This window comes from Pristis pectinata, chromosome 29 (genome assembly GCF_009764475.1).
Source record: "Pristis pectinata isolate sPriPec2 chromosome 29, sPriPec2.1.pri, whole genome shotgun sequence".
NCBI classification, from domain to species: domain Eukaryota; kingdom Metazoa; phylum Chordata; class Chondrichthyes; order Rhinopristiformes; family Pristidae; genus Pristis; species Pristis pectinata.
Window position 1 is genome coordinate 4,185,466 of NC_067433.1, and position 27,286 is coordinate 4,212,751.

Consider the following 27,286-nt stretch of genomic DNA (forward strand, 5'->3'; position numbering starts at 1 on the left):
ACGGATGGGATTACAGGGAGGATGTGCAAACTCCGCACAGACAGCACCGGAGGTCGGGATTGAACCTGGGTTGGTTGAATTGTCAGGCAGTTCTACCTGTGCTGCTTTGTATGTCCCAAGGATTGAAAGTTGCTGTAATTGAAATAAACTTTCTCTGAGCATTGCTTTTGCAATGTGCTGAAAACCCTTTTCAGACAAAACTGCATTTTCAATGGAAAGGTAAAGTGCAGAAAAATATCAAACCGAAATCTACTATGGTCACATCTCTTGTAGGCCAATCTCTTTGGAAATCCTACTGAAGGCTTTTCAATCTGACACCATTTCTTAAGTCTCTGTATATTGAATGGGTTTCATGTCTGACGTAGAAGATCACTTCTGCTTCAAAGATGCAGGGGGATTGTGCTTTTTCTTGCATTAAATAAAACCGTGCATCTGTAAATCCTGTGAGATTGATGGTTTCTCTTTAAATGCTACCCAACTTCAGCTTGTTTACAGGAATGTGTCAATACAGTTGATGGCAATTTAAATCTGCCATCTAGTCTAAATAGGCCCTAAAGTTCAGTTTTTGTCAACCCTGTCACTTAAGTACATTAGAGCTTCATTCCCCTCATTTTGTGATGTGAAGGAGACTGTTCAGCCCATCAAGTCTATGCCGGCTCTGAGGGCAATCTCATCAGCCTCGTTCCTTCGCTTATTTCTCTGTAACCTATTCTCAAAAGCCCATCACCCTGATCCTCCTCCCATCCGCCTACGCTGGAGATAATTGACATCGGCCAATTAACCTACCATTCCACACGTCTTTGGGATGTGGGAGGAAGCTTGTGTGGTCGTGAGGAAAACATGCAAACTCCACACAGACAGCACCAGAGGTCAGGATTGAACCTGGGTCACTGGAAGCAGCAACACTACCCGCTGAACCACGTACTCTCTCACATGATTGTGTCATCCTAGTCTGGGTGTGGTGAGAAATTGCTCTCTTTGAAAATTCTGTTCATGGAGATTCTGAAGAGTTGGTTCTGGAGGCTGGCTGCAGTGGGAATGCTGTATTGGAGCCTTTTTGTACCTGTGGTTTCAAATTAGAGACAGGAATATGCTTATTAGATGCAGGAGGAGGGAGGAGATGAGGACCTGGCCCAGGTACAAAATTAAAACCTAACCTATCTGACTTGATCCGTGTACTTGTTTTTTTTTCCTTACTTGACCCAGTCCTATTTGCAAAATAACTGGGAAGGGTGGGGAGGAAGACTTATAGTTCTGCACATTATTATTGCTGATGATCTGACATGGCAGATCCTCCTGACCTGGATAAAGAACAGAGCTGACCTGATCCAACCCAACCAAAATATTTTATCAGGAGACTCGCTTGACTTGACGACAACCAGATCCTGTTGGTCTTGGGCTGGGGAGTCTGGTTCTCGTAACTAGAGTGACGGTGAATCGTGGGATGGGATTGATTCTAGCTGCCCCGTGGAGTGAATGAGCAGGCTACATTTTTTTTTTTTGGGAGCAATAAATCTTCAGCCTTGCCAGTGAAATTATTTTTTAACAAAAACATTGCACTACGGCCAAGTTCAGAGCTTGTTCAAACCAAATCCATCTTTCTCTTCATTTCAGTAGAGGCCAGATCCATAATTATTTTGATCTTGAAAATAGAACATAGAACAGTACAGCACAGGAATAGCCCCACAATGCCTGTGCTGAACATGATGCCAAACTAAACTAAATCTATCTGCCTGAGCATGATCCATATCCCTACGTGTTCATGCACCTGTCTAAATGCCTCCTAAGTGTCATTGCTTTCTGGTGAGATTCTTCAATAGCTGCACCTTCACCTCTGCTGACGGTAGCAACCTCCAATTTCAACTCCAAATTCGCAGAGCTTGCTTCCCAGGGAGGAGAGAATTTGCAGGAGTCTGGCTAAAAAGAGCAGACAAGTGGGATTGATCTACCAACAGCCAGTGTGAACATGATGGGCTGAATGGCCACCTCCTGTGTTGTAATAATTTTAAGGGTCTATAATCTCGCTACATCTTGGTAGATATGACCACATGGCTACGTGCCATAGTATTCACAACCATTCTAGAGGTGTGACTACATTCTCGAGCTGCTCCCAAAGGTGAGTCTTGCATGTGACTCATTTTAAACTATTTTTAGGCTGTGAATTACTCCTCACTGCTCCTTAAAACCTATCTCTTTGTGTCTTTTTGTTATCTATCGTGCTTTTGTGTGGGTTGGTGGTAAATTTTATTTACTGATCCTCCTGTAGGGTGCCCTGGGAGGTGAGACTAAATCACAGGAGCTATATAAAAAAAAATATGGTAATTGTAGTGAATTTTAAATGTAATCATGGTTTCTGAAGTATGAATATATTTTAAGGTTAATACATGAATTTAAAAAGTCATTTAGCTGAAATGATTTGAACTTGTGAAGGAATTGCAAATTTTTTTCAATGCTGCTGGTTTCTAAAGTATTTAAACCAGGAAGATTTCTGTGGGTAAGGAATGTTGAGTTCTTTTGGACCCAGCGGGGAGTTGCTGTGGAATTTTCCCAACTCTTGAACATTAAAATAAAGCTCTTGAAGCCCAACGCCCATTGAACATAGTTTTAGGGCTGGACAACTCCCAATGGTTCATACCTTCCAGTCTAATCGAATTGATGCTTAGTCTCCAGAAAGTTTGCCTTTTTAAGCGTTGCTTTTGTCTTGGACTGGCCAAGTGAGAAGAGGAGCAAGGCACCAGGAAAATTCTATGTTTAAACATTCCTGGAAATTATCCATGTGAAGATGACAGCCCAAACTTAAACCCTTTGCCCTCTTTCCCCTTCTCTTCCCCTCAAGTTTATTGTGTGAGCACTTTGGCATGAAGCACTTGGGGAACTTGCCAGAAAGCTCAATAGAGGCCAGATGCACGATGACTTTGAAATTAAAGGGGCAGGAGGGAGATGTTTGTATCAACACTGGAGTTGGCTGTAGTGCAAAAATTCAGCTTATTTTGGGTTACAATCTTACCCACAGCTTGCTCCCTGAACCAAGTGTGCCAAATTAAACTCACCTGCATTTACTTCTCAATACTTAGCAGAAGTGGTTGGATTTGAAAGATGCAGACCTTTAAGAGAGCAACACAAAGTGCTGGAGAAACTTGGGTCAGGCACCACCAATGTCAACCGTCCCCTTCCCTCCATAGATGTTGCCTGACCCGCTGAGTTCCCCCAACGTTTTGTGTGTGGCTCCAGATTCCAGCATCTGAAGTCTTCTGAAGAGAATCGTTTAAACAGCCAGTATGCAAGGTAATCAAAATTTGTGTTGGCAATGTCTAATTGGACAGTACAAATTTATCTTTGAACTCAACTGTAGATGCTGGAAATCTGCACAGTGGCGCAGCTGGTAAAGCCCCTGCCTACAGCTCCAGTGACCCAGGTTCAATCCTGACATTGGTTGCTGTCTGTGTGGAGTTTGTACCTTCTCGCTGTGACTGCATGGGTTTCCCCCGAGTGCTCTGGTTTCCTCCCACAAGATGTGTTCTTTGGTAGGTTAATTGGCTGCTGTAAATCGCAGTGTTTTGGTAAGTAGTAGAATTTGAGGGAGAATAAAAATGGGATTGGCTTAAATGGGGGTGTGATGGTCAGCATGGACAGTGGGCTGAAGGGCCTGTTTCTGTGTCACATCTTTCTACAAAAACCAATGCCCACTCTATGCTTCTAGCACTTTTTTGTCTGCTGTAGGTTTTGGGGTCTACTAAGTTAGCGCCACTCTCATTTCCGAATTGCATGTTGTGGGTTCAAAGTCCACTTCAGCGGATGAAGGCTTAACCTCTGGTTCCTGGTCACGGCATCAAGTCCCACAGCAAAATCTTGGCCTGCTCTTCCTATACGATACTGGAGCAGTGAGTTAGCATTGAAGGTGCTGTTCTTTGAGACATGAAACCCTGTCCTGTCCCCAAAATGGACATGAAGATCAGCTAATCAAGGGGATTCATGTGGTGCAAGCTCTGCATGCCTGCTGAAAAGTGGAAGAGTCCTTGTTTTGGCCCTTTTCTGGGGCCCTTCCTCTCCTCTTTCTGGTATGTTGATGACTGTATTGGTGCAGCTTCCTGTTTTCAATCAGAACTCAAATGTCTCATTACCCTTGCCACTAACTTCCACCCCATCGAGCGCCATCTCTGATGCTTCTCCTTTCTTGGCTTCTCCTTTCTTGACTTCTCCATCTCCACTTCAGGAGACATCAGTGACCGACATCCATTACGAGGCCACAACAGCTTTCACCATGTCTGCAGCCAGACCTTGCAAAATGAGGCCTGAATCAGCAGCTCCTTCAGATTTCAACTTTCAAGCTTAGCAACTCCTGTAGTTCTTTGGCTAATAGTGAGCTCCAGTTCCTTATTCTTACTGCACCCTTAATTCTGTAAAAGTGACTGGATTTTATAGTCTTTCTGTGAAGATGGATGCAAAGTAATTCTTTAATTCCCCTATTTCTGCCTCTATCTTTTATATTAAAGCACTTTTTTTTTTGTTTCTCATCAGTGAACTTTTGTATTCGTCCTTATTAAAGGTTCTCCTTTGCCATGTTCCAAAATGCTCCCAGCCCTTGTGCCTACTGCTATTTCTGGCAACTTTGTAAGCCTCTTCCTTGGAATTAATGCTATTTCCAATTTCTCTTGACAGCCACAGATGCATCTATTTTCTTGTTGAGGTTTGCATGCCTTTTAAAGCATGATTTAAAAAAAAAATTTCCTTTTTACTTTAAATGCTAACCATTTGCTGTCTATCATCAAACCTTTTGGCGGCTTCTCCCAATCAGCCACAGCCAACTCTCCCTTCATGTCTTAGTTTCCTTTGTTTAGATGTAACATTCTACTTTCGTTTTGAACGACATCACTTTCAAACCATCATAATATGATCACTCTTCCCCAAAAGTCCCTTGACAATAAGAGTAGCAACCAATCCTTTCTCATTGCACAAAATGAGATCTAAAATAGACATTTTCCGAATCAGTTCTTGTACATTTTGATCTAGAAAATTATCCTGTAAACATTGTGAATTCATCTACCAGGGACTGGACAAATCAAATTTACTATAATATTTAGGTTCAAGTCTCCTGTGATTCCTGTTGCATTGCATCTAATTTCCTGATTTATGTCACATCTAATATTACTACTAGTTTGGTAGCTTATAAATAACTCCTACCTGTGCACTGGTATGCTGTTTTGCAGCTTGACCCAAATTGATTGAAGTTTTACATGGTCTTTCAAATCAAGATCACTTCTCACTGCACTAAATGTCCTCCGTGTATTAATAGTACTACACCAACGCCTTTTTTTGTGTCTCCTTCCTATTTAGTTCCCAGTTTTTGTTTCTGTAATAATGAGTACAGATCTATTTACTTCTGTTTGTACTATTAATTCATTTACTGTTAAACTCTGATAATCCACCATCTCATTGTCTGGAGATCCTGATGGTTTGACAACCTGCTCAGCAGGGCCTTGTTTTCCACATTCCCTTTAAACTTAGTGATCACTGGAAAAGTTATTACTACTGTGTAACAAGTGAATTGGTTTATTATTGTTACATGTACTGAGGTACAGCAGAAAAACTTTGTTTTGCATGCCATCCATCAATGCATTGAGGTAGTACAAGGGAAAACATCAACTTAATGCATAATAAAGTGTTACAGTTACAGAGTGTAGGCAGACAATAAGGTGCAAGGCCATGATGAGGTAGATTGTGAGGTCAAGGGTCCATCTTATCGTACTAGGGACTGTTCAATGGTTTTATAACAGCGGGATAGAAGCTGTCCTTGAGCCTGGTGGTACGTGCTTTCAGGCTTTTGTATCTTCTGCCCGATGGGAGAGGGGAGAAGAGAGAATGACCCAGGTGGGTGGGGTCTTTGACTACGTTGGCTACTTTATTGTGAATTAATGGGAATAACATCCAATTATCTGGAAAATCTGCCAGGCTGGCACCTCAAATCCAGAGGGTGTCAGACTATAGGAGTTTTACTGTACCTTAGTCATGGAGTAGTATGACACTATGACTAAGGTACAGTAAAACTCTACCTTGTAAATGCTGTAAGCATTTAGATACAGCTGTTAATTTTGTTACTGTTCCTTAATCTCTTTTGTTGCTTGACCTTGTGTTTTTCTGCTTACTATTCTAACTTCCCCTTCCGACTCTGGTTCCCCTCCTTCCAGAATTCCCACCCCCCCAAGAATATGGGTCCTGGCTCTACTGAGGAATCTAAAGCCCTCCTTCCTGCACCATCTCTGCAGCTGCTTGTTTATCTGCTCGATCCTCCCATTTCAGTACTTTTTCAGAATAGTTTAATATCACTGACTTGTATGTAGTGAAATTTGTTGTTTTGCAAAGACAAATTACTGTAAATTACAGAATAGTGCAAAACCAGGAATAACGAAGTGTTCATAGACTTCAGAAATCTGATGGCGGAGGGGAAGAAGCTATTCCTGAATCATTGAGTGTGGGTCTTCAGTCTCCTGTACCACCTCTCTGATGGTAGTAAGGAGAGGAGGGCATCACCTGGATGGTGAGGGTCCCCAGTGATGGATGGCACTACCTCTTAGAGATCGCAGAGTGATGTCCTCTTCTGGGGAGGGTTTGCCATATTTGTGGGTAGGTGGCTGATGATCATTTTTGTTCTAACCACTCTCTCCTCTCCCCCTCTCTTCTCCCTGCTAGATGGCATAAGCTGCACTCGAAGCCCGGGAAGAAGGAGAAAGAACGAGGGGAAATCGAAGTTGACATCCGGTTTGTTCGGAACAACATGACGGCCAGCATGTTTGACCTCTCGATGAAGGACAAGTCCCGGTCGACCTTTGGGAAGCTGAAGGATAGGTTCAAGGGAAAGAAGAAGGAAGGGTTCTCCGATTCCATGTCGGCAGTTGTTCCCAGCATTGGTGCCCCTGCTGACAGTGATGAGGATGTGGTTCCTGAGAAGAAGAAGAAGTCCAAGCTGAAGATGCTGCTACCTAAATCAAACCTGCAGCGGACCTCATTGTCGCAGTCCATGTCTGTCATACCCACTGGACCATCTTCTCCAACTGGTGTTGCCAAGAAAGCGAGGGCCTTTGGTGATGAGGACTTCACTGAAGTACAACTGCACAACTCTCCTGAAGGTAGAGCAGCAGAGTTTGCAACAAACCTTGCATTAATACAATCACTTTATAGTAAAGTGTCTCGACTGTCTTCATGGGAACTTTGCACGACATTTGTCTTCTCCCAGAGGCTTGTGAATCATTGGGAATCATCTAGCACATGGAAGGGGAGGTTGAATCACCAAGTGTATTTGAGATCACGAAAGCCAGATATTTTGGTTCGTGGGTGCCGAGAGTAATGGGGGACCTGAAAGGAAAGTGGAACTGAAGCCAGGGTTGGATCCACTTTGAATAGCAGAGCAAGCAGTGGCCAAAGGGTCTTTGTGTAGTGAGCTACATTGGGAGATATTTGGACAGGTGATACTGGCTTGTTTGTCATGATATGGGAGATGGTTAAGTTTGGAGAGACTTCTGTTTGGGTCCTTGGGTGTGGCTTCCACTGGGGGGGAAATGCAAGAGGCTGGGGAATTGGCTGGGGGGGGGGTGGAATGGTGGGAGGAGTGAGATTTTTGGTTTACATGGCAGGAAGGGGAAGGTGAGGCTGAAAAGTCAAAGTCGCATTTATTGCCATATGTACGTGTACAGGTGCAATGAAAAACTTGTAGCAGCATACAGGAACTTAGCATCAGAAAAGCAGCACTCAAGAAAAACAAATTAAACTTAATACAATTTTTACAAGAAAGGACACAATTGGAACAAAAGAAAACAAAGTCCTTTGTAGTGCAAAGTGGTCAGTGGTAGTGTTACTATACTTAGGTAGTGGTTGAAGGGAAGTAGCTGTTCCTGAACCTGGTGGTGTGGGACTTGAGGCCCCTGTACCTCCTGCCTGATGGTAACTGAGAAGATAGCATGGCCCACATGGTGGGGATCTTTGATAGATGTTGCTGCCTTGAGACAGTGCCTTCTTTAGATACTAATGGTGGGGAGGGATGTGCCCGTGATGTACTGGACTGAGTCCACTACTCTCTGCAGCTTCTTGCGTTCCTGTGCATTCAAATTGCCGTACCCGACCATGATTCAACCAGTCAGGATACTTTCAACAGTAGAAGATTTTATTTACGTGTCTAGTGATATGCCGTGACCAATGAGTGAGAATTTTAAGATCTCTTGAGCTGGGGCCACAATGCAGAGTTGATCAGGGGTTGGTGTCAGTTGGGGCACAGGCAACAGAGTTTGGACGTGCAAGATTGAAGCTTGCCTTGCAAAGTGTTGGAGTGCTTATCTAGAGATGCATGTACTTTTGTAGCAGAGTGGCAGTAATGGGTAATTACTCAGCTTATTAGTGCATTCATATACAGTGGAGTGATGGACTAATTTCAGTGCCCAAACTGAGTGACCCTCCAGGCCAGAGAGTCAAGTGTCTTGACAAGAAACCTCCCTAAAGGGAGACTGAGGAGGTGGTTACAAAGTGACCAGGCTAAATTGTAAAGCTACAGTGGTAACTCATGAATTACTAAAGCACAGGTGGACACATCAACAGATTCCACAACCAACCACCCCCCCCCCCCCCCCCCCCCCCCCCCCCCCAAACCTCGAAGGTAGTGTTTGCGAGTTGTTCACTGAATGAAGATATTTGAAACCAGTTGTCTCATTTTCTAGTCTGCTTTAGAGCAGATTCTGAATGAGTGGCCATGTTATTTCTGAGCCAGATATTGGCATTGCAAAGAAGATATCCTTGATGTACTTGCGAGAGAAAGGAACACTTTCAGGGTCCAAGGAGTAAACACTGGAAATGAATACAGGTCTGTGGTGAAAGAGCTGGATAGTGGAACTGATTATTTGCTGCCTCATTGAGAGCCATTGACAGAATGGCTGTCTCCTGTGCTGTATGGTTGTGTGTACGTCAATGAACTGAAGCAGTCTTCCTCCATTTGTTGGCAAAGAGCTGTATACTTAAAAAAACATGACTCTTCTTCCTGTTTATGATGCAAAATGGATAGCAACTTTCATATTAAGCAAAAGAAAATTTAAAAAAAAACTGCAGATGCTGGAAATCTCAAATTAAAACAAAAAGTTGGATCTACTCAGCAGGTCAGGCTGCATCTGTAGGAAGGGAAACAGTTAGAATTGATGAACAATCTTTGAACTGAAATGTTATCAGTTTCCCTTCCCTCAGATGTGGCCTGACCTGATTATTTCCACATTTTCTGTTTTTATATTATTTGGTATTAAGTTGCTTCAGTTCATTAAATGTTGATCTGGTCCCCCAGTGCCAGTGTCGAGAAACCTAGTCAGATGGTCCAGCCCAGTAAACATTTCTCACTGGTTACCGAGCAGGCAGGGAGGGGTCAATGATTGACGGAGAGTTAAATACCTTCAGAGGCCTTGGTTATGGAGGTTGTGATCTGGTGACTGCAGGGTAAAAAATCCCACTTGGCAGGGATGCAGTGGGACGAGGAATGATGTTGGCAACTTGTTGCTGAAGGAAATTATTACACAGTGCACAGCTGTCTGTCCCCGCTGTTACAGGCAGTGCAGAGAATGTTACAAGTACAGTGATTTAAAAGTACTTGTTTTCATCATAAGGTTCTGTATTTGCTTCTGAGGAAAAAAATAGTAAAGGAGAATTTTGCAATCGGACTACTTGCTGTGCTTTTCCCAAGTGCTTGTTTTTGGTGAGGGTAATGTTCACGTTACCATCATAACCAACAGGTGTTGCCCATCCCTAAATGGTCCCCTGTACTGAGGGGATTGTCAGTTAAGAATCATTTTGTTCTGGTTCTGTAGTTCAACACCTTCCCACCACCACCCCCTCCCTCTTCTTTCCCCCCCCCAAAAAAAAAACAAGGCAGGCACACAGTGATCAGGACTGTTTTCCTTCGATTCCACCCCCCCCCCCCCCCCCCCCCGCCCCCCAACAATTCAGAAGTTCCATTGAGCTGGCACTAAGCCATTAACTGAATTTAAATTCCCCAGCCACCTTGGTGGGTTTTGAACTGGTGTCTCAATGTGGGTCTTGGGGTTTGCAATTGCAGTGTTTATAACTGCTCCCTAAACCACTCCATTGATCGTTTTGTATATCTCAATCACGTCCCCTCTTGACCACCTCAGTTCCAGGGAAAAGAGACCCCATCTCTCCTAACTAAACACTCAATCCCAGATTGAGAAGGAATGTTAAAGATTACAGTGAAGTCAGGACCATCCACTAATAGCAGGATGGGCTCCATAGTTGTACTCAACTTAATCCAGGTTGAGTGTCATTAAGGGGTGCCTGACTCTTGATGCTTCTAAAACTGTGCTGGTGGCAATTTTTGCAGCCACTCTCCTCTGCATCCCCAACCCTGAATTGCTTCAGTCTGCACTGCCTCAGTTATATTGTAACTGCAAAATAAATGGGGAGAATAGGCTATTCAGCCCATCAAGCTTATCTTGCTATTAGTGGATGGTCCTGATTTCATTGTAATCGCTACCATTCCTTCTCTGTTTGGGATTGAGTGTTTAGTTGTGAGGAGAGACTGGTTCTCATTTCCCTGGAGTGCAAGAGGTGATTGATGTATAAAATTATGGGGTGTTGATAGATTAAACTACAGGAAACTCTTTTTCCCCATATCAGAGATAGATAAAACTAGAGGATGTAGATTTAGGATAAGTGGGAAGAGATGTAGAGGAGATCTGAGGGGGACCTTCACCCAGAGAGTGGTGAGTACCTGGAATATACTGCCTGAGAGAGTGGTGGAAGCAGAGACACTGGCAGCATTTAAGAAGTGTCTAGATGAGCACTTGAATCATCTGGGCATAGAAGGCCATGGACCAGGTGCTGGGAGATGGGATAAATACAGATGGGTGCCCACAGGTCAGTGTGGACATGGTGGGCCAAATGGTCTGTTTCCATGCTATTGGGACTCTGGAAAATATTGATGTTGCTTTACTGACTAAAATTGAGCCTTGGGAGGGGTGTACTACATCCTAACCTCTAGAGCACCAGGGAACGTGCCAGGAGATTAATGGGTCCACGTTGGGAGTATCATACGAGCGGCATTAATTGTCACTACTTAAATTTTCAGAGGAAAGCTCGAACAAGACCTTCTTCATACCGAAAATTATGACCCACAAGAGGACCTCAAGTGCAGATACCAAGCAGCTGAATCTTGCACTGGGAGCCGGGGGGAAAAAGGACACTTTGTTGTTTTTTGGTGGTCTGAGGCCAAAGGGTGACCCAGTGTCGCAGTCCAATCTCTGCATTAATGGCAGCCACGTTTACACAGAGGAGCCAAACCCCGTTGCCCACTCGAAACCAAAGAGCGATCCCAAGTTGCTGTCGAACAGTCAGTTTTACACTTCTCTGGAGGACCTGCCATCCAAGATGTCCCCTACTTCAGTTGAGACGAGCAGTGGACTTTCTTCCAGCGTCCAAGTGCTGAAGTCGACAACTCTTCCGGCCTCCCAGAACTTTGGGAGCACGGGTGACCTGACCGTTGCCCAAAGGTCAGACAGGCCAAAGGAGAAAGATGTCAGTTTACCCTGGAGTGCTGGGAAGGAGGAGGTGGGTAAAAATGCGGAATCTGCCAATGTCGTTGGGGGCAGTGCAAAGTCACTCAACCCCTTTGAGGACAATGAGGATGAAGAGGAGAGGAAAGCTCAGCCTACTCCAGAGGTTGACGTGTTAAAAGTCGAAGCAGTGACCAAAAAGGAGGAGCACAAACGAGGAGGCATAATCCCTCTGTTCTCCAGAAAGACGGATGCTGTCAAAGCTCCTGGGACAAAAGACTCGCAGAACCCCTTTGACACGGAGGCGAAGAAACCACCAAGCTCCTCTCTGTGGCCAAGCAGGACAGCAGCAGTCAAACCCAAGTAAGCCTTAACAAATGTATTTACGAGTGGCCTTTGAGGGAGGTGGGTGTTTCTCATTTCAAAGGTTGGAAGAGATGTCGGTAGGCACGTGCCCGGTAGTTGCACCTTCATTTGGTTTCTTGTGAGAAGTCCCCCTAGACTTTGCGTTTTTAGACTTTTATCTCCTCTTATTGAAGCTCAAATCATGAAGAATATTTTCAAACAGTCCTCAATATCGACAGGAATGTTCCTCCTTTCTACTGGTGCCATAGTTTTTTCAGTCTTTCACAGGACATTGCTGTTGCTGCTAAGACCTGCACTTATTGTTCATTCCGTACTGTGCTGGGGGGGTGGGGGGGGGCGTGATAGAAGCCCATTTTTTGAACACTACATTTAGTTCTTTAAAAACTCTAGGCTGCACCTGGGATTTTGCATTCAATTCTGGTTGCCCCATTATAAGAAGGATGTGGAGGCTTTGGAGAGGGTGCAGAAGAGGTTTACCAGGATGCTGTCTGGATTAGAGGATGTGTGCTATAAGGAGCGGTTGGACAGCCTTGGGTTGTTTTCTCTGGGGCAGAGGAGGCTGAGGGGAGATAAAAGTTTAAGATTGTGAGAGGTATAGAGCAGGCAGCCAGTATCTCTTTTTCCCCACAGTTGAAATGTCTTGTACTAGAGGGCATGCATTTAAGGTGAGAGGGGGTAAATTCAAAGGAGATGTGTGGGGCATGTTTCTTAAGTGGTGGGTGCCTGGAATGCCCTGCCAGGGGTGATGGTGGAGGCAAATACAAAAGAGGCATTTAAGAGGCTCTTGGATAGGCACATGAATGTGCAGAGAATGGAGGGATATGGACCTCGTGTAGGCAGAAGGGATTAGTTTAGTTAGGTATTTAATAATTAAGTTGGCACAACATTGTGGGCCAAAGGGCCTGTTCCTGTGTTCTATGGTTTTGCTCATAGGGGTGTTGGGTATGGAGTTTCAAGATTTTGATTTGGTCACTTCACCACGATGCACCATTGGTTGATGTGCTTGATGGTGGATAAGGTTTTGATTCAATGGGCTGGATTCTCCTGGAAGAAGGTGAGAGGGGAAAGATTTAAAGGGGACCTAAGGGGTAACTTTTCCCCAGAGTGCTGGGTATATGGAATGAACTGCCAGAGGAAGTGGTAGAGACAGGTACAATTACAAGATTTAAACATCATTTAGATGGGTATTTGAATTGGAAATGTATGGGACTAGCTCAGAGGCAACTTGGTTAGTATGGATGAGATGGGCCGAAGGGCCTATTTCCGTGCAGTATAACTCTGATTCTGTAACTGAGCCCAACACTGCTTGGACCTTGAGGCTTGAGCAGCAATATTCACTGCAGAGCGGAGCCCTCTGTTGCACCCTGCTGCTGCTGGACTGGTGTAGGAATCAGAGTGAAGCATGGGAGGGGGGCCATTTGGCCCAGATTGCCCCCGCTGGCTGTGGGAGACCTGTCCAAATGCATTATGGATGGGGAGGAGGAGAAGGTAAACCACTAAAGTTCCTATGGCCTTACCCCCAAAGTTGCCTGCTCTCTCTCTTGAGGAAGCTTGTGCTGGATTTGTTGTGGGGTTTTTCTACCCCACATCTTTCTATGCTCCTCACATAAAACTGGTGGCCTGCACTGATGGTTCTATTAGGAGAACTGTGCAACACCAGCCATAGCCAAACTATGTCCCTTGTGCAAGTACTGCCTGTAAGTGGGACAGTATGGTGCTGAGATTGAGATAGGAGTTGTGTGTCTGGGACCTTGTGCATTTGAATCATGACGTGACCAAGCACGGGCATTGAAATCGGTAATTTGGTTAGTCAGCTGGCACTGAAATGGAAATCTGGGAGAAATTGTCACCATTTGGGATTGCAGGAAGGGATGGCCTTTGGAGCAGATTGTTTCTGTTTGGGGAAAAATCCAACTCAACATTCAATCATTAGTAGAATTGGATACGGATTGAGATCTGGTGGTGGGGTGAGATGGAAATTTAAAGAAACCAACAGTGAAGGGTGCCAGATGGTTTCTCATGAGAATGGAGCTATAACCTGCACCCACTCTGGCCTTTATAACTCCAGACCCCTGCCCCTTCCAGTCCTTTGGTCTGTCTATAATGGTGGTTTGCTAATGTACATCTCCAGTTTTTCTCTCCCTGCGCCCTCCTTTCCACACACGCCAATGTCCAACCTCCCAGAACCACGTGGCCTTGCGGGGAGCTCCATTTGTTGTCTCTGCCCCCTACAAAGCTCCATTCTCACCTTGCATGATTTTATTAATGCCCTTCCACCAACCGGAACTGGTATCTGTCCAATGCACCTCCCTTAGTGTGACCTTTTCCAGTATTGCATACAACTCCACTCTGGGTGTTTTCTTGGTGCTTGAGATGCAAAGTTCTGCGGGGACGGACTTAATACCCATCTTTGGGTTGGATTCCTTGCATTCAGGCTCAAGCAGTCAAACTATGGAATGTGAATGTGAGATTGACAGTTGTCTGTGGTCCTCTGTTTAGGTTCTAAGCACTTCTGTTCTATCCCACCTCTAAACCAAAGAACAGTGGTGGCTCCTTGAGTTGGACAGGAGCAGTCAGACCCCAGCAATTAACCAGAGCTTGGACAACTTGGCCTCGGGTACAGTTTTGTCCAAGTAGGGCTCTGTACATTTCCTGGTGGGATCAGAGGGAGGGGGAGAGAGGCGAAAGAATGGCAGAGGTTTGAGTGAACAGGTGACCATTCAACCTTGTGGGTGATCTCACTTCCCAGTTCTTGGTGAGTCGGGCTGTTCAGATGGAAGTGTGCTACTTCAGTACCGTTGGGGGAAGGGGGAGGATCATTTTGGTTCAATCCTCATCCCTCCTTGACATGTCATCGTAGCAGCATGGTGAGGAAAGGCTGTTTGTTTGGTGGCATCTTCAACTTCTGTGTGCTTGCTGCCTGGTTTTTGAAGTCACCAGGGTTGGCACAAATGCCAGGCTTGTTCCCAGCTTGATGACACCAGTGACTGCTCAGGCTTCTCAAGTCTCGAGCTGGGGGATCGCAGTATAAGCAGGCAACGTTGTCCACAGGCCTGGCTTCTGCTGCCATTTAGTCTTCTGTCAACAGCACCAACTTTGCACCTGTTATTCTGCAATGATCATAAATTGACGTGAATCAAGTGTGACTGGGATCTGCTCTGGGGAGCAAGTAGTTGGATTCTGTTCCACAACTGCAACCTGGATTGATTTTGTCTCGCCACTGGTAAACTACATCAGAATAAAGTTTTTGGAAAATTATTTCCAGCAAATTAAATGATGCATCCATAATGGTGAGAACAAGTGAAACTTTAAATCATCATGCCAGTGAGAATGGTATCCCCAATGTGACTACAGTAAAGCTGGACTTTCCTGTTGAAACACTGACTGTCAAGCAAACCAACAGTGGTGGCACTTGATGATCAAACTTTCACTGTACTAACTTAAGATGTGAATTTTTCAAATGCAGTTTGATTTTTGCATCTTGTTGAATCATTTATGCCACCAGAATCTGGTTTGGTCATTTTCTTCCAGTTTGTCCTGTATTTTTCTGCTTTTGTGCATTTTGGGATTTATTTTTTGTGGAGTGACATTGCTCAGGGTGAATGTTTGATTAAATGATTAATATTTGATCTGAGATGATGGAATAGGTGAGGTGGTGAATTGAGTTGAGTAGAAACATTCACCAACATGTCAAGTAGTTCCATGTAAAGGAATCCACAGATGATAGCTTTAGTAAAGGTTCCCTCTACTTTTTCCATTGGGGACTTTGCAGACACTTGGAAGGTACTGATAGTAAATAAAGTATTTTGCTTAATTAACAAGGGGAAACAGACCCTCTCCCCAAAACTACCCCAGAGACGGTGATGCTTCACCCAGCTGACTGGTATTTTGTCCTTTTTGCAGATTGGACGTGTCTCCAAAGGCCGAAACCAAAGCCAACTCTTTGTCATCTCCTTTGCTATCCCAGCCCCACTCTCCTTCCTCTTCTGCTGTAGATGACCCCTTTAGCTCAGCTCCTGCCATAGGCTTGAAGGGCTCTGAATTTTCCAGCCTCCATTTGACCTATAGCCCACCTACCCCAGGTCTATCTGCTCAAGCTCTACACTCTTCATTGAACGCCAAGTCGGACTCGTTGGAATCTTCATCTTGCGTAGATGAGCTCTGCCCCTCCCCTCCTCCTGATGTTGGCTCTTCTTCCACATCTTTAGATGCCCAAACAAGCCAGCTCTCCACAGCTGAGCTTGTTCAGGGAAGGTCTGGGGAAGTTGAGACACCACTCAGACAGGGCAGTAAGACGTCAGCCCAACGTTTGTTCCAAGAGTTGACTGGAAGGGAACTGGCTGCAAGCAGTGACCAGCCATCCTCGTACAATGGGGAGGATGACTCCAGCAGTCTGAGTGAGCGACCTAATTTATCTCCAGATGTTCCACTTGAAACTATTCCAGAAGGCAAGTTTGAGAACACTGAAGAAGTTGAGAGTGGGAGCAGTGAGCAGGAGATGGAGATGCCTGGGTGTAGTACTTCACAAGGAAAGATGTCTGTGGATCCTCCAGCCTTAATCGACCTTAATCCCGTCCCAACGTCAGAAGCCAACCTTTCCGTGGATCCACCCAAGGTGCCACCCCGCAGCAGTTTGCCCCGTTCAGGGATACTGTTGGCTCAGAAGCCATTGTTAGTCCAGAGGCAGAAGGTTCCGCCAACTCCTGCACCAAGGAGTGTGACCACAATAAACAAAACTGTTGCCAATGGTGCCTCATTCCAGTCTGCAGAGGGACAACCACTAGAGGACTTGATCTCTCTTCATTGGGAAGATGAGTGTAGTGAGGAGCCAGTAGCAGAGTCCACTATGGTTGGAGGGACTGATACCACTTTGGCTGTGGGGAATTCTGTTAATGACTTGCTGACTGACCAAAAGGAAGATGACTGCAGTGGCACATTGGTAGCTAAGTCTGAACCTACCACCATTTCAAGGGGTGGTTTTACAGAGGGGATCATTGACTACCCAGTTACCGTGGTGGAGGAGGTGGATGTGAACAGGGAAAGTCCTTCCAGTCTGTGGCCTACTGGACACCTGGCCCTTCCTGGGAAGCTGGAAAGTTCTACAGAAGACGCTTTTACAGACAAACAAGGAACAGAGGCTGGCAGTCGGTCGCCATCTCCAGAGCCTCTAACTCCACCTGCTGTGACCCTGGCTTGGGAGGTACAAGCACAGAGTCCTTTTGACCTGAAACCAGATCCAACTGAGAATATCACCAGTGATTCCAATGATCTGGATAACTTGCAGATTGTGAGGATCGAGACCAATGACAGCAGTGCCCACTTACAGGACCTGGTTAATGGAAGCAAAAGTGACTATGAAGTGACCTTCACTGAAAGGGAGGGAGAATCTTTTGATCAGAGCACAGCTCTTGCTGATAAAAGTGAAAGTGAAAAAGTATTCACAAAAGCTAATTTTGCTAATCCAGAACTAACAGCAGATGTTACCAAACTAAATACTCTAGAGGTTGGCCTTGGTACTTTACACTTGAGTGAAGAGCATGAATTGCAGACTTCTGAGAGTTCAGCTGTGGTTTCTTCCAGTTCTACCCAACTGGTTGAGTCTATTGACTTTGCTTCTGGTGAGGTTGAGGCTTCCCCTGCATCTTTGGATTCTGTTGGGTTCTTGGTTCCTCCTCTGTCTCCATCTGCTTTGTCACCGTCTGCATGCCCTGTGCGTGATGACCCTCCCTTGATAGAGCCACCAGCAGGGAGTTCTCACGGAGTGGAACACTCTGGTCAGAAGAAGCTGCTTCAGGCAAGGGTTTTGCCTACGGAGACACAACCAATTCCCTCACAGAGCAGTGGGTCAGCAGTGCCTTCCAAACGCAGGTGAGGGTTTGAGCTGAATTTCAAAATGCCCTTGAGCTTTTTTTTTAATCACTGCATCTCTAATTTTCTTAACTAATTATGGCCACATTTGTTTAGCTGAAATGGTATTTTCTGCCCAATGCTCAACCACTTAGGTCAGTGGAAGATGGGTGGTTGTGTTTGGATTGAGTTGGCGGGGGGGGCTGGGGGAGGATTGACTTTTATACTTTTTATACAAAGTTCTGAACTGGGGCACAATTGGGAAAAGTTTTTCATGGGATGTGCATTTGGTGGGGGCAATGCCTGCATTTGTTGTCCATCCCCAGCCCATGAGCTGAGGAGGCAATTAAAAATCAACCCACATTAATGTCTGTACTTAATCTGGCCACAGTGGACTCTTTTGACTTTTAAGAAATTTAAAATAAAAGACTCCAGATGCTGGAAATATGAAACAAAAACAGAAAATGCTGGAAAACTGAGCAGGTTGAGGAGCATCTGTGAGAAGAGAAACGGTTAATGTTTCAGATCAGTGACCGTTCATCAGAACAGGGAAAGAGATGTAGAGGGTAAAAGTGAGACCAAGGTGGTATTAAAAGGGTAATTTAAATTAAGACAACTTAAAATTGCCTTTTAATACCTTAAGCATAAAAAGAGCTGCTGGAGGAACTCTGGTTCTGGTTTCCATGTATGGAAATGATAGAACATTGCTTCCAACTTTTGGCTTAAAGTAGTGGTCCAAAGAGTTCATGCACATCAATGATTAATATCATGAGCAGATACAGGAAAGCTGTCCTTTTCTCCTAGAGGAGTAAGTGTACGGAGAAGTAGAGATCGCAGATGCTGGGATCTGGAGCGAAAAACGAGCTGCTGGAGGAATTCAGTGGGTCGGGCAGCATCTGAAGAGGGAATTGGGCATCAGCTGTCCATTTCTCCACAGATGCTGCCTGACCTGCTGAGTTCCTTCAGTAGCTTGTGTTTTGCTCCAGTTTCCAGCATCTGCAATCTCGCATCTCCATTTTTATTACACCTTGCCTCCAAGTTGCCTCAACTTGAAATTACCCTTTTTATACCACCTTTATTTCTTTCCCAGTTCTGACGAAGGATCTCGGATCTGAAACATTAATTGTTCCTCTTCCCACAGATGCTACCTAACCTGCTGAATGTTTCCAGTATTTTCTTTAAGAGATTCCTCTCTTACGGAAGTGGACCAGATGGGATTTTATGACCCATAATTTCATGGTCACCTTTGTTAATTAAATGGAACGTTTTAATTTGTAGTATTGGAGTTGTTACTGTAAATTTCAAGATGCTATGGTGAGATTTGAACTCTTCTTTGGATCACTAATCCAGGCCTCAGTGTACTATTCCAGTAATTTAACCACCAGGCCACTGTATTAACAAAGGCAGCATAAGTATGAAGAGGGAATCTTCTGAGCATGTTAATAGATATCATTTGGAATAAGCCCTTCATTTTACATTAACTCTTCTTGGGAGGAGTGTTCAATTAGTTCCAATTTGCTCTTTCTGCCTGGAAGATTTTTCTATTTTTTTAAAAAGTTACTTATCAAGTTCTATTCTGAGTTAATGTTGAACCTGTCTCCATCTCCCTGCCCAAATCTGTGCCTTCTGGTCTTGTTTGATCCACGTGTGCTTTGAGTGCAGCTGTTTTGCTTAAATCTGAACAAGAACTGGTTGGGGAGATGTCCAGACCTGTGGTTCTTTGCGCCAAGCTGCAGTAGTTCCATATGCAAATTCTGGCTCCTTGTTTTCTTGTGCTTCAGTGGCTTCTCCGGTTATGCTGCCTTGTAGCATCAACTATCTTAGTTACTGGATTAATTGGTTGCTGCCAATTACCCCGTATCATAGACTGCTGGTGGAAGAATTGGGTTGTTAATGAGCATGTGAGTGAATCGGTTACAGGGAAATAAGTGGGGGGGGATGTGACTGAAGGGATACTCTGTGAGCTGGCACAGATTCTGAGTTGAATATCCTTGTGTCATAAGGGAATATGAATAAATATCAAGTCCAGTTTCTTGGCATGCACCATTTTACAAATATTTGCTTGTGTGCACGAGCCTAGGTGATAGACAACAGTACGAGTAGGTTGCATTATACTGGACCATGATTGGAAGAAGTATTTTGCTCCATCATGACAATGTTCCTGCCACAGTTACACCTCTCCGTCTTCAGGACTTTTGACACTAAATTTGGATTTAAATACTGGGAGGTGTTCAGAGAAAGATTATTTTTGTGTAGAACTAGTAGAGGGCTGGCAGGATGTGTGGGTGGGGAGGGGTGGAGAGCTAGCATTGATCCAGGTAATTGGGAGATGAATGAGCAAATGATGACTAGACCCAATAAAAGCTTAAAGTTTGACAAGAAACTTGAAGTATCAGAATCTGCACAAATAAATCAAGTGCTCCACAGGGACCTGGTGCCTGCAATACTTGCCACGTGTCCCTGTGACTAGATAGAAATCTACACGTTGAAGTTTGCTGATAATAAACTTGGGTGCCATTTATAAACTGCATCAATGGAAGCAGTAAATGACAAAGAACTATTAATATTTTGGGGAAAGCTCTGGTTTCCATGCACGAAAATGATAGAACATTGCTTCCATCTATTGGCTTTTATACAGTAGTGGACTAAAGAGTTCATGTACATCAATGATTAATGTCATGCGCAGATACAGGAAAACCGTCCTTTCTTCCTAGAAGAGTAAGTGTACGGAGACTGCAGATGCTGGGATCTGGAGCAAAAACAAGGTGCTGGAGGAACTCTGGGGTCAGGCAGCATCTGAGGAGGCAAAGACTCAAGTCCTGATACAGGGTCTTGACCCGAAATGTTGACCATCCCTTTCCCTCAGATGTTGCCTGAGTTCCTCCAGCAGTCTGCTGTGTGGAGAAGTTGAAGTTGCCATGCAGCTGTGTAACAGCTGGAGAACTCCATGTCCAAGTACTGCGTCTAAAGGAGGGAACGTTGCCCTTGGTGGGAGTGTGGCCTCGATTTACCAGTTTGCTAGCTAGTCTTCCGGGGACTTCACGTAATGAGAAGTTAAGGAGTCTTGCTCCCTGTGAAGTGGCTGTTAGGGGCTGAATGGTTTCCTTGTGCTTTTGTGTTCCTGCTTTTTCTGTGTCAAAGGTTGGAATCTTTTCATTAAAAACACTGGACATGTTTTGTGCTGAGATTTCTTTCACCAACATGCAGTTGATGGCTAAAGAGAGCCCGTCCTTGCTCATTTTTGAGCAAATGGAAGGCAAAATCTCCTCTCACCTTTGTACGATGTTAGTGTTTTGTAACACTACTAGGGTGGCACAGGGACAGCAGGAAGTGCTGCTGCCTCGTGGCTCCAGCACCCTGGGTTCAATCCCGACCTCTGCTGTCTGTGTGGAGTTGCATGGTCTTGCAGAGAACATGTGAGTTTTCTTTAGGTGGTTTTCCCTCTCATCCCATGAAATTGGGGGTTGATGGTGTTAATTGGCCCTGAATTATCCAAATTTCGGGATGGATAGTCTGAGAATTGGGTGGGGGAATGTTATTGGGCATATGAAAGAGAATGGGTTGCAGGGAAATCAGGGAATGGTTTTGTTCTGAGCTAACATTTGATGGGTTGAATGGCCTCATTGTGTTGTAAGAGAACATGACTAAATTTTACGGTTAAATTATTTTTCCAGACCTCACCCTGTGAAGCCCATGAGTGCTATAGAGACGAGATTTAATGGGAAGTCTTCTGAGGAGAATTTGAAGAGTAAAATCAAGAATATGGATGTGTTGGTGACCAAGTCTTCTGTTGGACACTCATTAACAGTAAATGAAAATCAAACCATTCTCAAGGTGGGTGAAGATGGATTCATTTATTCAGTCAAAATTACTAATGTGTACAGATCATGCCTACTTTTTATCAAAGTGTGAAATTAGAAGCTGCTTTTCCTGAACTACACCACACCCCTGTAGTGTCAGCAGACTTGGAATGCAAAAGAAATACTGGTTTCCAGACCTTGTACTAATAAATTGTATTGCCTCTGGAAGGATTGATGTGGGTGGATTGTGTTTGCAGGTGAACCACTATTGTTATCAAGATGTGCCATTGACATCCCTGCCAGGAGCTGAAGGCAACAACCTGAGGGGTGGAGAATGTTAGTCCTTGCTGATCTTTATCCAGAAAGACCTGAGCAGTCTCTCCAACTTCACCAGCTTCCAGACATAATAGAATAATTTGGATAAGTGAGGTGTTGTATTTTGGGAAGACAAATCAGGGTAGGACATCCCCAGTGAATGGTAGGGCACTGGGGAGTGTTGTAGAACAGAGGGACTAAGGGTACAAGTATGTGGTTCCCTGGAAGCGGCATCGCAGGTAGACAGGGTAGTGAAGGTGGCTTTTGGTACACTGGCCGTCATTCAGGGCATTAAGTACAGAAGTTGGGATGTTATGTTGCAGTTGTACAAGACATTGGTGAAGCTGCACTTGGAGTATTGTGTAAGTTTTGGTTGCCCTTCTATAGGAAAGATGCCATTTAAGCTGTAAAGAGATCACAGGAGATTTACGAGGATGTTGCTGGGACTTGTGGGTCTGAGTTATGGAGAGAGGTTGGGACTTTTTCCTTTGGAGTGCAGGAGAATGAGGAGTAATATATAAAGGTGTATAAAATCATGAGGGGCATAGACAGGGTGTATGTGTACAGTCTTTTTCCCAGAGTTGGGGAATCAAGAACTGGAAGGTGCAGGTTTAAGGTGGGGGGGGGGGGGGGGTGTAGGGGAGCATGGAAGAGATTTAATAGAACCTGAGGGGCAACTTTTTTCACCCAGAAAGTGGTCAGTATATGGAACGAGTTGCCAGAGGAAGTGGTTGAGGCAGGTGCATTAACAACATTTAAAAGGTAGATGGCTAAGTAAGGTGTAGAGGGATCTGGGCCAAACACAGGCAAATGGGACTCGCTTAGTTGGATGTCTTAATCAGCATGGACCAGTTGGGCTGAAGGGTCTCCTTCTGTGCTACATGACTGACTCTAATTGTTTGTCACCATGTCACCTAACCATGTGTATCTGAGAAGCTGAACAGTAACTGGTAATTGAAAATCATATTCCAGGAAGGTAAAACTGGAATATAACAAAATGCTGGAAGTTCTCTGCTGGCAGGATCTCAGCACAGACTGGTTTGACCCACTGCGTCCAGGGACACACCTCCCCACTTACCAGCACTTGGTCTGTCGCCTTCCCTGCCTTGCTCATCCAGATGCTTAAATGTTGTGAGAGTCTCTGCCTCCTCCACTCCCTCAGGCAGTGTGTTCCTGATTCCAACCCCCCTCTGGGTGATTAAAGTTCTTCCTTGGATCCCCTTCCTACACCTTGCTGTATATCTATGCCCTCTAGTTTTGGATCTATCCAAACTTTCTTGGGTAAATATCTCCAAGCTATAGAAAATAACTGACATGTAAAAGTTTTTGGGAAGTTCTGAGCTCTGGATGTCGTTTAATGGCACACATTTACTTTGACCTTTTTGGATGTTTTAATTTGTTCAAACTGCACTCTTTTTATTTTGGAAACTTGGTTTACAAAAGGTGAATTTCAGTTTCAGAATATATTGAGGCTCCAATGACAACTGCTTCATATTGTTCTGAAGGTGAACTGCTGACTGTAACTAGGAGGGGATCTTGCTCATGAGAAAAACTTTGAAAGCAGCTCCAGTATCAATGCCCATTACTGAGCTGGGACCATGTCGTCACCAGGAGACATCAGTGTGCATTCATGAGCAGTGTTTGGGTGGGGAGGGAACTGGTGCTGCAATCTGCAGAGCCTATAAACAATACTCCCTCTGATTCCACTTAAATACAAGTCAGCTGTCTGCCAGCAGTAAGCCTGTAGTTGGGGTGATCATGAGGGTGTGTTGACCTACAGTGTTCCAGCTGGTAGAGCTGCCTAACAGTGCCAATGACCCGGGTGCAATCCCGACATCCAGTGCTGTCCATGTGGAGTTTGCATATTCTCTCTGTGACTATGGGAGTTTCTCCGGGTGCTCCGATTTCCTCCCACATCCCAAAGATGTGTGGGTTGGTCGATTAATTGGCCACTAAGTAGCCCCATGTAGGTAACTGGTAGAATCTGGGGGGATGAGAATAATTTGGGATTAGTGTCACTGGGTGGTTAGTACAGACTCAGTGGGCTGAAGGGCCTGTTTCAGTGCTATATGACTGTTTGACAGCAGATCTACCCATTGACCATGTTAGAGGAGTGTAGGGAACCTGGACTAATGAGTGATCTTTCACTGCAGGTAAAGAGAAGGTAGAGTTTTGGATGGGGAGAGGAAGCTTTTATTGGATGGGGATTAGTGCCAGTGTTGAACCATGAAATTGAGCCTAGTGAAAAGATCTGTTTCTGAATTCCTCTGCAATTTGATGTTTGTCTTCTATTGCCAGAATGTGGTGTAAACCTTAAGAGTTCTGTCAGTTCCTGTGGAGATAATGAATTTCTGACTGTGTTTACAGGTCTAAAGGCATGCAGTTAATTTAATTTCCTGCTTGGATGGAGCAGAAAGCACTGTGGATCTTGTTTTTATTCCTGTGGTTCACAACCTGATGCACTTGCCTTGTGTTTGAGAAAACCATATCAGCAAGTTGTTTCTGCAGGCAGACCCCAGAGTTACTGATTGTCCCTTCCCTTGATTGTGGAACAGCACTTGGTTGGGAATTGTATTGGGTTTTGTTCTAGACTTTTACACCAGACACAGTGAGGGCCCATGTTGTCCATTCTCCAGCGAGGGGCAGTGGCGGGGGTGCTTGTTAGGGAACTTGGTTCTGCAGCAATGTTTTTCAGTAGTGGGGAAGGGGAAAGGAGGATTCTTCACTCAAGGTGTAAAGCTCCAGTCTGATGGTGGTCTTCAAACAAAAACAGCCTGGTACCAGATTCTCCAGTGGTTCTGAAATGTCAGGTTACTGGTTTTGATGTTTCATTTCAACTGAAGCAGTTTATTTTAAGTCTTTGCCAAGTGGGGGGGGGGGGGGTGGGTGGCAGTTTTCCTTGTCTGTGGAGTCTAGCATTAGAACCATAGAACAGTACAGCACAATACGGGCCCTTTGGCCCACAATGTTGTGCTGACCTTTAAACCTCGCCTAAGACTATCTAACCCCTTCTTCCCACATATCCCTCTATTTTAAATTCCTCCATATGCTTATCTTGCAATCTCTTGAATTTGACCAATGTGCCTGCCTCCTCCACCGCCCCAGGCAGCGCATTCCATGCCCCAACCACTCTCTGGGTTAAAAAAAACCTTCCTCTGATATCTCCCTTGAACTTCCCACCCATTACTTTAAAGCCATGCCCTCTTGTATTGAGCATTGGTGCCCTGGGAAAGAGGCGCTGGCTGTCCACTCTATCTATTCCTCTTAATATTTTGTACACCTCTATCATGTCTCCCCTTATCCTCCTCTCCAAAGAGTAAAGCCCTAGCTCCCTTAGTCTCTCCTCATAATCCATTAGGGCTCACTCTCAAGGGGTTGACTGAAATGCAGAGAGATTTCCTGACTTGGGAGGTTGTCTCTCTCAGGAATTCTCCAGCTGAGTGGATTTGTATTCAAGATTGGGAATGATAGCTCTTGGGACGTTGAGGAAAGCAAGGGATATGTGGAATGGGCCGGTGTATCGAGCTGGCCACCTCTTGCTGAACACCCAAGGCAGACCTGAGGCTTCCTCCTGTTGTATTGCTTGTGTTGGTCGTTTTCAGGCACAGTAGATAGTGCCGGTAACTCAATCCTGAACTCTGCTGTGTGGAGTTTGCTCAGTCGGTTTCCCCTGGGTGCTCTGATTTCATCCCACATCCCAGGTGCTGGTTGGTAGGTTAACTGGTGACCACAAGCTACCTCTGGTGTAGGTGGGTGGTAGGAGTTGATGGGCATGAGTAAGAATGGGTTATGGGGAAATGGGCTCCTATGTTATAGGAAAATATGAGCGGCAAGACTTTGATCCTTGCACTTTAGTGAGATAGACCAATGCTGATTACATTTGGATTTTAGTTTTAAGGAAGCTTTATTTTGGGATTAAGCTGCACAGCGGCCCAGTAAGGTTTTTCTCCTAGCCTCGTCGAATTTGACATTAACGTTCTCGCCCTGTCATCCTCAGGATTATGATCCATCCGATCCGGCAGCTGCCTATTCCCAGCTCACCCACGACGAGCTGATCCAGCTGATCCTGAAGCAGAATGACGTGATTGCGAAGAAGGACGGCCACGTGCAGGAGCTGGAAAACTACATCGACAACCTGTTGGTGCGTGTCATGGAGGAAACCCCCAACATCCTCAAGGTGGCTTAACTAACCCATGAGGAAGGTGCAGAGACTGTGCGGCATGGGAGGGAGTTGGGTCAGGCACTGTGGCGAGGAGGTAGAAGTCAGCGGTGCTGCTCTATTCCAAGATTATGCCTTGCACCAACTATTCATGGGATTGTTCATTGTTGGCTTTCGGATAGACTGGTTCATGATCCACATACCACCCAGTGGATGAACGGGGCCTCTGCTCAATCTTGCATCCCCTTCAAATTTCCTCCATTTGGTGTTGACCAAGTGCCTTTAAACTTCCAGAGCAGTCACCCAAGTCTGATTACACTCCAGAATCATGTCACCTCACTTGTGGTTTCAGTGGTTTGCCCTGTCTGGGGTTGAGGGGCAAGAGAAGGGACTCGGGCAGATCTGATCCAGCTGGCCGCTTGCCTTTTGGAACTGGAGCATCCCTGCGGTGAAGTGGTTGTGATCTTAGTCCTGAACATCCCGTTGGGTTCGTTCGTTGTATTGAGTGTAACAGCCCAGACACACCGCGTTCGACCTGCACACGGTGCATTTTGACCCTCCCTATTCCCCATAGCAATCTGTGCGTCACCATGTTACAAGACTTCCCATATTGGTATAAAATTATGACACGCTTTTGTCACTGAACAGCTTTTTATTTGACACTGGAAAAATAAATTTGACATGCTGTAGTTTTTGTAAACAAAAACCTGAACTTGGGAAAGTTGGCAGTCAGCCAGCTGAGTTGCCAGGGGTTTGGGGTGGAGTGCAGTCTGTGTGTCAGGACTACATGTTAACCCTGGTCTGAAGAACATCTGAGTTGACTGGGGAGGAGCAGCCAGCAATATTTAGTATTGCCTTTACTGACAACTCGGGGGGGGGGGGGGGGGGGGAGGATATTACACATGATTGTAATGTCATTTATCTGAGTCGTTGTCTTTGGGGGAGGGAGAGATTACCCTGCAGGGTATTGAGGGAAAAGTTGATCTGTTGACTTTGGCTGCTACTTGTCCTGCCCATCGTCACCTTAGTATGGAGGCCGAGTCCTGTTGTAACCAAATATTTTGAGTTTGAAAAGCAGCAAAACTGCAGCTTCTGGGAATCTGAGATTAAACAAAAAATGGTGGGGTAATGGTTCAGGTCAACAGTCTTTCATCAGTGATATTTGACTTGATGGCACAGGATGGTGGGGGGGGGGGGGGTGTGGAAACAATGTTTTTCTTCACTTCAGGATCTGGGTGTTGCTGGCATTTATTGACCATCCCTAGTGG

General features: G+C 45.1%; 1 protein-coding gene across 3 annotated transcripts in view; it reads left to right on the forward strand.

The window, feature by feature from the left end:
- LOC127584190 (rab11 family-interacting protein 1-like) overlaps positions 1-26,902 on the forward strand; it is a 42,703-nt gene extending 15,801 nt beyond the window's left edge. For 2 of the 3 annotated variants that reach the window (XM_052040781.1, XM_052040780.1), the window contains exons 3-7: positions 6,688-7,124; positions 11,108-11,894; positions 15,801-17,765; positions 21,419-21,578; positions 25,857-26,902. In XM_052040781.1, the coding sequence (XP_051896741.1) occupies positions 6,688-7,124; positions 11,108-11,894; positions 15,801-17,765; positions 21,419-21,578; positions 25,857-26,045 (3,538 nt within the window). In that variant the 3' untranslated portion in view covers positions 26,046-26,902. The remainder of the gene's footprint in view (positions 1-6,687; positions 7,125-11,107; positions 11,895-15,800; positions 17,766-21,418; positions 21,579-25,856) is intronic. The other variant, XM_052040782.1, reaches the window with a different exon arrangement.
- The last annotated feature ends 384 nt before the right edge of the window (positions 26,903-27,286 follow it).